The sequence below is a fragment of the Chiloscyllium plagiosum genome, unplaced genomic scaffold, assembly GCF_037043375.1.
Source record: "Chiloscyllium plagiosum isolate Xiang-an unplaced genomic scaffold, Cpla_swu_hap1 HiC_scaffold_25, whole genome shotgun sequence".
NCBI classification, from domain to species: Eukaryota; Metazoa; Chordata; class Chondrichthyes; order Orectolobiformes; family Hemiscylliidae; genus Chiloscyllium; species Chiloscyllium plagiosum.
Window position 1 is genome coordinate 7,864,912 of NW_028270163.1, and position 15,081 is coordinate 7,879,992.

Below are 15,081 nucleotides of genomic sequence, written 5' to 3' on the forward strand. Positions count from 1 at the left end.
AAATCCATTTGAAAATGTTGTGGTCAGCCTTCTGACATTTGAATCCAAGCACTTTTGATCCAGTCCTTTCAGATTTTTCCTGCTGTAACACTGCAGTATCATGAATGAAAAGTTGCAAAATATGTTTGTAACCTTCTTCAAACCTAGCTGGAGAATTGATGAGATTGCTTAAACAAAATGGGGAAAAGCCACCACTTGTTAAATTCAGTGTTGAGTCACTAAGACAAGACACAACATGCGTGCTTAACAAGGAAGCAGAATTATTTTAGTGTTTCAATACAGCCAAATATGCCATTAATTGTTGCAAAAAAACCCCATAAATTATTCAATTAAGATGAATTGGTCGTCTGTAATATAATCCTGCTAAAATGCACAGTTAATTTTAGTTTGCTAATCCATTTGTTGACAGTCTGCTAATGAAACAGCAGATGCAAACAAATTGTTTATCAGGCTTGGTGATCAGGGTTCAGTTTCTGTCGTCGTTCTGTCTGATAATAGTTGTATGTCATCAAATGAATCATCAGATTGAACAGGGTATTGAATTAATGAAGCACCAAATGTAGAATACTGAGGATGCTGGAATCTATAATAAAAAAGAGAAAAGACTTGGAAACACTCGACAAGTCAGACAGTAACTGTGCAGGGACAAATAAAATTGATGGTTAGGGTCAGTGACCTTTCATCAGAACTGGAGGAAGTTAGAATTATGGCAGAATTTAAGGAGGTTTAGAGACAAGAAAGTAGAGTGGGAGGAACAAAGACAAGCAAAGATGGAGATGTGGAGAAGATGGGGAGTTCAGTGCAACATCTGCTAAGTGCAATTTTACTGTACAAAGTGCTTTTGGCTTCAAATCGAAAGGAAGTGTGACCCCTTTTGTCAATTGAGCTTTTAATTGAAAGGAGTTTGACAGCATAGTTTAGGAGGGACTACACAGCAAGGTTGAATTGATTGTGCTGTATTGAATGGCAAGGCAAGCATAGAGTCAAATGGAATGGTTTATTCCTGCTTTTATTCAGTACTTTCTTATAAAGAAGAAATGACTTACATTTTTTTAGGATCAGAAGCAACATTAAGGATGGAAGAGTGCTTTCAGGTTGTTGTTGTAATCTATCAAATACAGCAGCCAATTTGCAAGCAAGAACAATCCAGTGATAACCAGTTCATTGTTTTCAGTGAGGTTAGTGAAAAGAGAAATTTTGGGTAGAATGCCGAAATAATGCTACAGGATAGCAGATCAAGGGCTGTGGTTAAAAAAAAACTTTATATAAGGGATGGCTTCTTGAGGTAATTTCTGGCTGGGTGCTGACCTTATTTCCCAGACTGAACCTTGAATTCAAAACCTTCTGACCCAGGGGCAGAGTGATGTGTACTCCACAGATGGAAATGCTCATGCCGTTCTGATGTGGAGCTGCCAGTGTTGGACTGTGGTGGACAAAGTTAGAAGTCACGCAACTCCAGGTTATAGTCCAAATAAATCTGCTTGACTATAACCTGGTGTTGTGTGATTTTTAACTCATGTCATTGTAGCACTCCGATTGTTGAGAGGTAGCAGTGGTAGCTAAATTTCCAAGGTCAAATGTTTAATGAAATCTATCTTTTCTTGAACAACAAAGATCCAATTAATTCAAAACTATTAAATTGTTGATATGATTCTCTTTCACTTCAAGGCCTTTGTTTGTCAGTGCATTGCCTCGTTATTATTGTGCTGCAAAATGCCACACGTGACTCCTGCAGAAGGTGTTTTATATTGTTTTTGGAATGACTGGAAAAAATACAGTGACTGAAAAATACTGGGACAATGGTTATTTTTGTTCAGGATGTTGATATAAAAGTATGCTGTTGTATGTGATTGATGATCACAGAATAAGGTCACAAAGGTTGTTGATATTGGAAAATCTAAACATCACATTGGATCATTAGGCAAGCTCTTTCAAGATTGTAATTTATTGTCGGGGTAGTGTTTGGCATTTATTCTTGGTGTGTGGGTATCACTAGGCAGGAGCTTATATATTAGCCATACGTAATTGTCCTTTCACCATCTTCGACCACACCCTCCATAGATTATCTTGTCATTTTCACATTATTAGTTTGGGTCTTACTGTGCTCAAATAGGTGCTATGTTATGCATTTGCTAAATAAGTGCTTCAATCGCATTGATTTTTAGCTGGTTTGAGAAATATTCAGGAGGAAAGGCCATGACAGAACATGCATGTTTTGTTGCAGATTGCTGCTGCTGTTCACCTTTTATTTTTCAATTTTAAAATAAATGGGCATTTCTCTGAATGCTGTTACGTTAAAATTCAACAACTGACCTTTCGAAGTTAAGCAACACATTGCTTCAGACCTGAGCTGTTCTGTTTCTGTCACATTGTCACAAGTGGAAGGATTAATATTTTGATATCTGTCCCTGCTGTAGGGAAGTGATTGCTGAGCAAATATTTGTACCTCTCGATGAAGATTCCAATGCTGTGATTTTCAAGTCTGCCCTATGGTTCATGGATAGCCTAAATCATGCTTTTTTCCCTCGATACTTGACTATTCAAATGTTCTGTTAGTCATTCTCCCAATTCCACCTTCTATAAGTTTGAGGTGAACCAAAACTCTGCTGCTCCTATTCCAATTCTCATCAAGTCCTTTACATCCATCACTAAGACAGGAGTAAAATGTTGCAAACCCGATGGTCGCATTATTTCCATAGATATTGTGACTTGCTGGGTGTCTCCAGCAATTTGTTTTTATTTCAAATTTTCACCTGTAGTACTTTGCTTTTGTATTAATGTTTACTCATCACTTCAGCACATGATCAAGGGCTGGATAAGGGTTTCAGCAGCACCAGGGAGATAGGTTATGTTGGGGTAGAGGAGTGCAGCATTAGAAATAGAGTAGGTAGTCAATTGTAATAGGTATGCTGCCTGAACTGCTGTGCTCTTCCAGCAATGCTGCCTGAACTGCTGTGCTCTTCCAGCACCACTAAAGATTTTACTGCTCCTCGGATGCTGCCTGAACTGCTGTGCTCTTCCAGCACCACTAAAGATTTTACTGCTCCTCGGATGCTGCCTGAACTGCTGTGCTCTTCCAGCACCACTAATCCAGAATTGTAGTTAGTAGTCAATATTGAGAGCCCATCTTCAAGTTGATTAAGATGGCAAGATTGCAAACAATTGGGTTCAGCTTGAAACTGTGACCAGGGAAGGTAGGTAAGAGTAGTGATTGTACTCATTTTGTGAATGGGTCCAAGAACTTTAGTCCACTTGGTACTTTACTAGAATATATTGCAGTTCACTCTTAAATTAGATTCAAGGTTTGAGAAATTATGGGGAAGTCAGAATTCAATGTATTGTTCATGAAAGAGTTGTATATTTCCTGCCTCTGTGTGATTAACTCAAACTGTCTTTACAGTCTGGAGGTTTCTACAGTGCTGAAGATGCAGATTCATACCCTACAACTCAGTCAGTTGACAAGAAAGAGGGAGCTTTCTGTGTGTGGACAGAGGAAGAAATTCGACGACAACTCCCAGACCCAGTCCTAGATGCCACTGAAAACATAACCATGGCAGATATCTTTTCCTATCATTATGGTGTGAAAGAGGGTGGAAATGTTAACCCAGCCCAGGTGAGTGAACAAAAAGCAAAATACAGAACTTGCTGAAAATGGAAAACCGCTTATTCAGCATACCTAATTGTGAAAGTCAGCTTCATGATTTGGCTGCAGCCTCTAATCAGAACTAATGTAGTCAAATTAAAGGAGGTGTACAATAGCTTAGTGTTTACTTGCTGGAGTAAAGATTTTGCAACTAGTGACTAGTCATTTGGAGACTTGGACTAGTGATCCAGAGATCTAGGTTTAGATCTTGCCTTGGCGAATGGGGAATTTAAATCTGAAATATAAAAACAAGCATCAAATTAAATTATTGGATTGCAATGAAGACTCAACCTTTTCATTGAAGTTCTTCAGAGAAAGGAAATTTGCTGTCCTTGTCTGTTCTGACCTAAATGTGACTCCAGACCCCAGTAATGTGATTCGCTTTTCACTGATCTCAGGCAAGTCACTCATGTAGTTAACAAGACAAGTTTGTATTAAAGGCATTTGGTGGTGACCAATAATTGCCAGCCTTATTGGCAACACCCACATCACTAGAATGAATCCTTTAATTAAATATATGAGATAAAGTGTCACGAATAACAGACAATAGATTTAAAGTTCCTGTTTGTATAGGAAGATTACCATCTTGGATTTTATGGGACTACCTTTAATTGGGAGAAAGTGAGGACTGCAGTTGCTGGAGATCAGAGCTGAAAAATGTGTTGCTGGAAAAGCACAGTAGGTCAGGCAGCATCTCAAATCCCAGGTTGATCCTCTGATGCTGTTTTGTCTTGTATTTCTTATAACTTCTGCTCAGAGATTGCTTTTCAGTAACCTGTAATGACAACCTATGATTTTTGTGTGTATGTGCTTCTTATACGCTTCCTGGTTCCAGGCCCCTCGGAATCTCTCCCACGGCCTCATCATGTTCTCATAGTCATGCTAAGGTGTCTCTTGTTTCTTACACAGAGTTGATCATCCTGTGTTTGTGTAAACTGCAGGAGGGCCCCATCCAAAAGAGTTAATGTATCTTTGCCCTTCAAAGCCTGACCATGTGCTGTTTCTAGCATGATGACAATAGAAAGTGCCAATGTAACCTTGGCATAGTCCAATTATAGCCAGTCATTCGTGGTAATGCTATGGAACTCAATATTGCATCTCTCTGATCCAGAGTCTCTGGAGCATAAATCCTCTGCTTCCTCAATTTCCATATATTTGATTGCTTTGATTTTAGATTATTTATAGAAAACATTCTATGAAAATAAGGACAGATTGTACATTTGTATAACCTAGTCTAGACCTCTGCTTAATGTAAAGTCTAATGTGAAATTATTCCTCCAAATTTCTTCTGCTCTCCAACATACTCTTCATATAAAGTGTAGTGCCTATAATTGGGCACAACAGTCTAAATTAAGGCAGAAAGTTTCCTTGGTTTTGTATTCTATCCTAGCATGGTCATGGTATCATCTAGCTACTAATGTAATCAACTGCGATCTTTATTTGATCAGCAAGCGTTGTATTTCTGTCTTCCTGACTCAAGTGTCACACAAATCAATCAACATCACTTTTGGTATGATCCCAGCTGATGTTATTGCTGCACCTAAGTCTGTTCCCAGACTGAGATTGTAGTGGATAGATCCTATCTTGTTTTTTGTTTTAACAGGTGGTTTCTCACTGAAGTATAAGCACACAGTTTTGCAAATTTGGTTTTAATAATAAAACAGATGTTTATTATTCAAAAGATCTAAGATACGATTGTGAAAATGAAACAGGATAAACCAACCTATTTATTTATGACAAACGTTTAAAAATTTCAAAACACATGATAAAAACATTACTCCATTAATCTCAAAAACACCCCTCAATGGATCCCAAAAGCACCCTTTATAGAACTAACACCAGAAATAACCTCCTCTTTTATCACCTCTACTGGCTTCATTTAACCTTGATTTCAACTCCTAGTATGGAGAATCTGTTAGCCTCTTCCTGGAGCTTTCAATGACCTGAGCTAAAATTTTCTAAGTTTCAAATAATCCCTGTCAGGGTTTTACCTAAACAGTTATGGTCCAGAACAATGACTGAAGTCCTTACACTGAGCTTTTATTTAAACAAATCTCAACTGTCTCTTCCCCTTCTCAATAAAAACTGCTTTACACATCTACCTTCAACTAAGAGCCTTGTAGGACTGCTGAAAACTGAATCTAAAATTGTTAGGTTTAATTCTAAATCATGGGTGTTTCCCCTAATCACTTAGAAAAAGGTTTCATAATTTCCAAAAGAGAGCTTAGTATATTACATTATGTGCTTAGTTCACTCAAAGTCTCTCATATTCTTTGAGTCAATTTCTCTCATTGTTATGAGGAAATTACTCTGGCCATAGAAATTCTTAGGAGTTAATTATTAAATCCCTTCAGACACACAGCCCCATATATAACTAGGTGAAAGTTTAAAAAAAATCCAACCTCAAAAATAAATTGTATCAAAATATATAAATTACACACCATACCTCACATTTCCTTTTGTCCACTGCTTGTCACCAGATCTCTTTCAAATGCTTTGTAGGAAAGGTCAGAGGAGATAGTAATTGAATTAACATCACAATAAAAGTAATAGCAAGTGCTGATGAATGTGAAGGATTGTATACGTAAGTGGCATCTTCCAAAAATAAAAAGCATTTCGTTTTAAGCCGTGATCATAATCTGTTTAAAAAATGTCATTCGGAGTCAGAATTGAAGATGTCAGTGGAGGGCAGCCAAGGTCACTGCAGGTGATGTACTCACTCATTAGCTCTTGCTAAGTATGTCAGTCAAAGGAAATAATACTGAATGCAGAATGTGGTGTGTCGGAGATCAAGAAAATAGGCAGTCTCACATTAATTCAATCAGAGAAGCTTTTGTAACCATCTCATGATCATTAAAATTAAAAATAAAAAAACATTTATGTAGTGCTCTTTATAACTTTAGGAAATTTTGTTGCTTTGCAGTCTGTTCATATTTCTAACTGTTATAATGTATGGTGCACTATTGCCAATTTGCTCAAAGCAAGGTCCCACAAGTTGCAATAAGATAAAGATTAGACAATCTGTAGAGTGATATTGGCTATGGGATATCTATTGGTTAACGTACCTTGCAAGTCTTCATTTACACTTCTTAAAGGAGTGTCAAGGGAATCTACTACACCAAGTGAGAGGGAGCTGGGCTTTGGTTTCACAAGTCAGAAAAACCCTCAAAGTGACACCCTCAGAATATGACAACCACCTGATGAGGGAGCAGTGCTCCGAAAGCTAGTGCTTCCAGATAAACCTGTTGGACTATAACCTGGTGTGTGATTTTAACTTTGTAAACCTTAGAATAGTATTTGAGTGTGACCCTAGATTTTATGAGCAAACCCCTCATTCATTGTGGAGAGTGCTAATGCCGAACCTTGATATTAGAACTGAGTGGCATGTTAACAAAAATATCTGTGATGGTTTGATGAAAGATATCAACATATTGTTTTACCAGGCGCTGATCCTGTAGATATTCTCCAGTCTGAGATATGATTGGTGTCTGACAATAACTCTAGCTGCCCTGGACAGACAAAATTCTGATTAACAAAATCAAGTCTTGCTGAAAAACATTACATTTAGTCAAAGCAATTTGTTTTGTATTTATCAGGACAGTTCACAAGAATACCAAAATCATATCTCTTTGGCTGTTCACAGCTAGGGAGGTACTGACCAAACTCTTCCAGCCATGCTTGCAAAACTCATGATGTGGTGTCCGACATTAAAACAATTCCATGACTAGACAACATTTGTTGTAAAATCCTGATTGTGAGAAGAATTATGTTTCAAGTCAATTTGGGATGATCAGTGTTGTGCACTTTCATGGGCTGGAACATACATATCTTAATACATGAGGCCTTATACTTTGCAAACAGAAAGAACATGCATGGCAATTGTTCCAACTCAACAAAATGGTTCATGTCTCACAGTAATACTTTGACTGATCAGAGTTAAGCTGGCTGCTCTAAAATGTAATCAAATCTTGAGACTTAACTGTCAGTAATCATTAACTGATGCAATCTTCATAGCAACACTGTTACTAATCAGTGTACTTGCTAACTATATAGTATAAATGTAGGTTTCTACTTATTTTATTTCTTGTGAATTATCCTGATGAATGCAAGATGAAAAGCTTTGACAAAATGTGTCTCTTTCAGCACTACTCAAGTTCTGTACTGTCAGATAACTAAAATTAAGTCTCTAGATTTTGCAAATAATCTACTTTATCTGGAAAGTCTTTTACTATCAAATTTAGCAAAGGGCTTAAGTCATTTTTAAACATTGAATTCAGTTGTCAGTTGTGAATTAAAACACTGGTTGTTTATTTCCTATTTCCTATACTTTCTGTTATTTACAAGCTGTCATACATTGCATTGGTTGTTACGTGGGACTCTCACCTGTTAGTGACTTGATATTGTCACTATGGTTTGGAAAATTGGAGATTAAAAGACTTTCAATTGAGATTTAGTTTGGGTGCACTTATCAGATCATATCCTGATAATAGAATTAATAATGTAGACTCCCTTGGTTCAGTTTTCTTTTCCATATCCAAGCTGCTATGTGTCCTGGCTTTCACTGTGCATGGTGTGGTGAAAGTTTTGGGATTCATGTGGAAGCTTTAATGTTAATTGCTGTAAACTTGAATTTCTGATTTTGAGTTTGTAGTTGTTGGGCTTTTCTGTGTGTCTGAAGTTAGTAATTAAGCTGTTATTACTTCTGTAGCCATATTGACTCCTTTTAAAAAATAATTTTTTGAGGCCGGATGCAGAGTAAATGGGTTTTGTTTTGAATGGGCTTTTGCTTGTTTTAGACTGTATGTTACCCAGCAGGGTAAACAACGAGGTCTCAAAGGTTTGTTAAGAGTTTTGGATTTTTAAAAAATGTTGAATGGAAATGTCCACAGCTGAGGAAGGCAGGCATTTGCTTTTAAGTATGGGGTTGTGTTTGTCATGTGATGATCTTGGAAGAGCGGGTTGTGTAAGAAGATGAATGGTGGATTTATTGAATTAGATTACCTTGGAGTGAAAGTTAGTGTCAGTCTCAGACCAGATGTGTCAGGGACAGCATACCCGGAAGTGTTACTTAAGCTGGTGCAGGCATGATGGCCTTAGTACCTTCCTTCTGCACGGTAACATAGAGTCAGAGAAGACGATAGTGCACAAAAAGACCCTTCGGTCCATTGGCTCTTCTGTGATTCTGAGTGCATTGAAGTTCAAGTTTGTGATAGATTCTTACTGAAGCTATCTGCAGTTCCAGTTTAAAAGTTCAAATCACAAATTACTTAAAAGTTCTAAAGTCTTGTATACGGAGATTCTGGTATGAGTGTTATACGAGTACTGTACCACAGTGTTTAAGATACTGTACAAGTGCTGTTTTGTTTCCTTTCGATTTAACAAAGATTTTTTTGAAATAATTGGATTAAACTTTTATTGTAAAACATTTGAATTTGTATTTTAAGTGGACAGTTTAGATTATTCTATTTTATCTTTGTTTTGTATTAAAATGCAGCTTTGTTATTAAAGCAAAATCTGCAGCATCGTGTGCTTACGTTTCAGTGAGAGATCACTTTGTTAAAACCAAAACAAATAAAAATGTGATCCATCAAACTAGGTTCCTGACTGGGATCTGACTTGTCCTGTGTAACATTTACTGGGATTATAACAAGTTGAAACACATCTGGGATCTTTGAATTCACTGGATGTAAAAGGTATCTGTTTTGTTAAAGTAACAGTGGTTCTGGGTTTGAAACAGTGTTATGGTGACGTTTCTTGCACGTATTTGACGATTGCTTCATTGGTTGTGAAGAACTTTCTGAGAGTAGAATATCAAAGAGTCGATTATTTAACATCTTTAACTAAACTGAGGGGTTTAGCAGAAGTTTTGAAGGTAGAAGTAAAAGCAGATCTCATGAGGATGTGATACTTTGAGTTAACATACCACATTTAGAAATGGTAGAAAGAAAACCTGAAATTGGGATGTCACAACCAGAATTACCTAAAATATAATTAACAATTAAGACTTGAAATTGAGTTTTGCCAAAACCAGACACAAATAGAATTAAGAAAACTTGAACATCAAAGAGATAAGAAGATTAGAGAACATGACTTAGCCAAAGGAAAGCTTGAATAAAGAATAAAGAAAGGGTTACCAGCTCAGATGATTATTTTGATTCCATTGAGGGATTTGATTTAATCAACCATCTATGCTGCATGCCTAAATTTAATAAGGATTGAGTCGAAAGGCATTTTCTCTCATTTGGGAAAGTGGCTAGACAGTTGAAGTGGCCAAAAGAGGTTTGGACCTTAATTCCAAATAGTGTTTTGAGAAATACAGCTGTAACTGAGTATGCCATCTTGTCCGAAGAACAATTTTCACTGTCATAGAGGCAACATTGAATACTTATGAGCTTGTGTCTGACATTTATCAAATAAATTTGAGGAGTACAAGAAAGAAACCTAAGAGACAACTTGCAAAGCAGAAAGAAATGTTGTGGGATGAGTGGTTTAGATCACTCAAGGTAGAGAAATATGTTGAAAGTGTAATGAAATTATGATCATAGAAGAACTCAGTAAAAGCAAATTTAGAATTTAATTGGATCCATGTCAGGTATTTAAGATCAGACAAGCAGCCGATTTGGCAGAAATCTACAATATCTCACGTAGACAGTTGCAAGTGGGGAGATGGTCAGATAGAACATCACAAAAATTGAAATTTTAGAAAGTCTGTAGATAGAAGTACAGGTATTAGTTTTAAACAACAGATACAAAGAACCCCTAACCAATAAATGCCAAAGGCTTCAACCAAAAATGGTGTAAAGAAATTATAATGTTTTCATTGCAGTAAAATTGGACATCCTCGAGTTAATTATGGGAAATTAAGTGGGAGACCCGTTGCAGTCATAGGAAAACCAAAGGAGCCTTCAAATAAGGAGACATTCAAAAGGGAAGTAGGTACTCAAACTAGTTGCGCCACAAAGAAAACAATCATAGAATCCCTACAGTGTGGAAACAGGCCCTTCGGCCCAACAAGTCCACACCCACCCTCTGAAGAGTAACCCATCCAGACCCAGTCCCCTATGTTTACCCCTGACTAATGCACTTAACCTATATGTCCCTGAACATTATGGACAATTTAGCATGTTCAATTCGCTTGATGATGTTTCCTTAGACTGCACTAAGAAGGGAGTGAGGGTTCAGGCCTGTCATGCAAATCATCTTTCAAAGTTTGTCTAGGAAAATATCAGACAGTTAGACATTATGAATATTTTATCTGAAAAGGAGAGGTATTTCCTTTGGCTTTGAATAATGATAATACTGTCTGATCTTACTATTTGTACTCAGCTAATATGGAGTTGAAGAACTCTATTTCTGAAGAACATAGAACATAGAACAATACAGCACAGAACAGGCCCTTCGGCCCATGATGTTGTGCCGAACATTTGTCCTAGCTTAAGCACCCATCCATGTACCTATCCAATTGCTGCTTAAAGGTCACCAAAGATTCTGACTCTACCACTCCCACAGGCAGCGCATTCCATGCCCCCACCACTCTCTGGGTAAAGAACCCACCTCTGACATCTCCCCCTATACCTTCCACCCTTCACCTTAAATTTATGTCCCCTTGTAACACACTGTTGTACCCGGGGAAAAGGTTTCTGACTGTCTACTCTATCTATTCCTCTGATCATCTTATAAACCTCTATAAAGTCACCCCTCATCCTTCGCCGTTCCAACGAGAAAAGGCCTAGCACTCTCAACTTATCCTCGTACGACCTATTCTCCATTCCAGGCAACATCCTGGTAAATCTTCTCTGCACCCTCTCCAAAGCTTCCACATCTTTCCTAAAGTGAGGCGACCAGAACTGCACACAGTACTCCAAATGTGGCCTAACCAAAGTCCTGTACAGTTGCAACATCACTTCACGACTCTTGAATTCAATCCCTCTGCTAATGAACGCTAATACACCATAGACCTTCTTACGAGCTCTATCCACCTGAGTGGCAACTTTCAAAGACCTATGAACATAGACCCCAAGATCCCTCTGTTCCTCCACCTCACTAAGAACCCTACCGTTAACCCTGTATTCCGCATTCTTATTTGTCTTTCCAAAATGGACAACCTCACACTTGGCAGGGTTGAACTCCATCTGCCACTCCTCAGCCCAGCTCTGCATCATATCCAAGTCCCTTTGCAGCCGACAAAAGCCCTCCTCACTATCCACAACTCCACCAATCTTCGTATCATCTGCAAATTTACTGACCCACCCTTCGACTCCCTCATCCAAGTCATTAATAAAAATTACGAACAGCAGAGGACCCAGAACTGATCCCTGCGGAACTCCACTTGTAACTGGGCTCCAGGCTGAATATTTACCATCTACCACCACTCTCTGACTTCGACCGGTTAGCCAGTTTTCTATCCAATTGGCCAAATTTCCCTCTATCCCATGCCTCCTGACTTTCCGCATAAGCCTACCATGGGGAACCTTATCAAATGCCTTACTAAAATCCATGTATACTACATCCACTGCTCTACCCTCATCCACATGCTTCGTCACCTCCTCAAAGAATTCAATCAGACTTGTAAGGCAAGACCTACCCTTCACAAATCCGAGCTGGCTGTCCCTAATCAAGCAGTGCCTTTCCAGATACTCATAAATCCTATCCCTCAGTACCCTTTCCATTACTTTACCTACCACCGAAGTAAGACTAACTGGCCTGTAATTCCCGGGGTTATCCCTATTCCCTTTTTTGAACAGGGGCACAACATTCGCCACTCTCCAGTCCCCTGGTACCACCCCCGTTGACAGTGAAGATGAAAAGATCATTGCCAACGGTACTGCAATTTCCTCTCTTGCTTCCCACATAATCCTAGGATATATCCCATCAGGCCCGGGGGACTTGTCTATCCTCAAGTTGTTCAAAATGTCCAACACATCTTCCTTCCTAACATGTATCCCCTCTAGCTTACCAGTCCATTTCACACTCTTCTCTTCAACAATACGGTTCCTCTCATTCGTAAATACTGAAGAAAAGTACTCATTCAAGAAGGGTCACTTAATGTGAAATATTAACTCTGATTTCTCTCCAGAGATGCTGCCAGACCTGTTGAGATTTTCTGGCAACTTCTGTTTCTGTTTCAGGTTTTTGACAGTGTGTAATGGTTACACAGTTACCATTAGGCAAATTTTTAAGGTTAGATTTTTGTGAAATTTAAATATCTACAATGATGTGATTAAAACCCATGTCCCCAGAATATATAACTGAATTACTAGTTCAATGACATTGCAACTATAGTGATTGAGATTGATCAGGCAGTGCTTCTGACAGAATTATTCTGACAAGAGATTGTTGTGAAAGCTTCAACCTCGGCTTTTGCACTGATGTAATGGGCTCCAGCATCTTTGGGGATGGGGTTGTCCATGGAAATCCTCATCCACAACATTACACGACTTAATGTGGCAGGACTGCAGTGCTTAAATCTAATTCATTGGTTTTAGGTTGCTTAGTTCCATCAGTTGAATGCTACTTTAACAGATTGGTGTGGATGTAGCTTTAAGTTGGAGCTTTAATGGTTTGACACCCAATTTCAGGAACAACTGTTTCTGCTCCTGGAATACTCCCGACAGCCCTCACTGAACGAGGGATAGTCCCCTGACTTAATGCTTATGGTAGAACAGAAGTGCTGTGCTACAAGGTTGCACATTATGGTCGAATATAGTATTGCTAGTGTTGAGGGCCAGAGAAGGATCTCCGTGAGAAGGAATACAAAATCAGTGAAACTTGGGCCATCACTACCCACCTGTGTCTTGTGTGGATGGGATTGCATTTACAAATTGACTTCTTCAATTACAGCAGTAGGAACACACACCTGGTGTAATCTGTCCTTCCAAAACAGGCAAATACCAGAGATGACCTATAATGTCTTGTGGATGTCCAGATTTGACCTCATCTGTTCTGAATTATTTAATATAGTGTTAGTGACACAAAGCATCATGTCCTCGGTACTGAAATGGGGATTCCATTTCCATAAGGACTCTATGGTGGTATTTCCCACCAATATTGCATGCAGCAACATCTACATAAAGTAGATTACTGAGGATGAATTTAAATTGCTTTTTCCTCTTTGTTGGCTCTGCCTCCACCTGCTATAGAGCTACTGGTGGCACATGTAAATGTCAAACCTTTGCCAACCTGGGCCATAGTTTTGCTAACAACCACCTTGGCCATCTTTGAAGTCCCCCACCTAGCATACATTCTGTGCTCGTCCAAGTGACTGAAATGCAAATTAGGCACTATTTGTCAGCTGAGGGAGTACAATCATTAGTAATCAGCAGGAAATTTCCTTACCCATTTTTGACCTGATGCCATGCGACTTTATAGAATCTGGAGTTAATGTTGAGGACTCCATTCTCTGTTCTATCACTGCACTTTCAGCTCTTGTAGATCAGTCCTGTTCAGGTTGGAAATGGATCTGGAATGTTGGCTGAAAGATATGATTCTGTAAAAATAACTATCAGCGTTGCTTCACTGGTCTGTGGAACAGCTCTCCTGATTTTACTACTAGTCATGGATGTCAGGGAAGAGAATTTTGAGAGTCAACTGGGCAGGTTGTGCCCTTGTTAAATCTGACTCTGATGTCTCAGCTTCTCCTGTGTGGTCTGTCCAGATATTCTTAATATGCTTATGGTTAGTGGTTTAATATAACTAAGTAGCCTGCTAGGAAATGAAAGAAGTCATATATTTGCCAGGCTGGAGTAAGAATGGTAAACTTTCTCCTGTTAAGGACGTTTGTGAAGCAGTCAGACTTCCATGTCATTGCGTTCTTTTGTAAGCACCATTGTTGTCCTGAGTTTTAATTAACTGAATTTATGCTGTGAATGTGGGGATTGCATTTATGGCACTGGTTCAGTGTTCTAGATCTCTGGGTTTGTCAGCTCATTAATATAATAATATTGTATCACATTGTTGGTGTCTCATCCCTTTATTGTGAAAAAGTTGGGTTTAACTCAACTCCTTCACGCATCAATCTGTGAGTGTGATTAATCCTGGAGATAGCATTATATCCACATTCCCAGCTTTATCGTCTGCAATTTTGAAGGCTTGACCCATTACTGTAGTCGTCTTTGTCCAATAAGTCCCATCTCCTGCGTTAGAGTCATACAGCCTGGAAATAGACGCTTTGGTCCAACTTGTTATGCTGATGAGACACCCAAATCTGACCTAGTACCAAAGATTTACTATTCTTCTTGATGCTTTGGAAGTCAATGGTCGCTGTTCTATTTTGTAACAGGGCTTTTTGAGGTTATTGCTCCAAACCAATTAAGAATAAACAAATGTCAAAGACCAGCTAGCCCATCAAGCCTGACTTGCACCACATTTATAATAGCATCAATCAGACACTTGCCCTTCCCCTCCTCTAACCATGAATCTCTCTTGGGAGATTCTCCAGA

General features: G+C 38.6%; 1 protein-coding gene across 2 annotated transcripts in view; it reads left to right on the forward strand.

The window, feature by feature from the left end:
- The window catches only part of spata20 (spermatogenesis associated 20), a 431,519-nt gene that overhangs the window by 139,564 nt on the left and 276,874 nt on the right, over nucleotides 1-15,081 (forward strand). For both annotated transcript variants that reach the window (XM_043714385.2, XM_043714386.2), the window contains exon 10: nucleotides 3,401-3,613. In XM_043714385.2, the coding sequence (XP_043570320.2) occupies nucleotides 3,401-3,613 (213 nt within the window). The remainder of the gene's footprint in view (nucleotides 1-3,400; nucleotides 3,614-15,081) is intronic.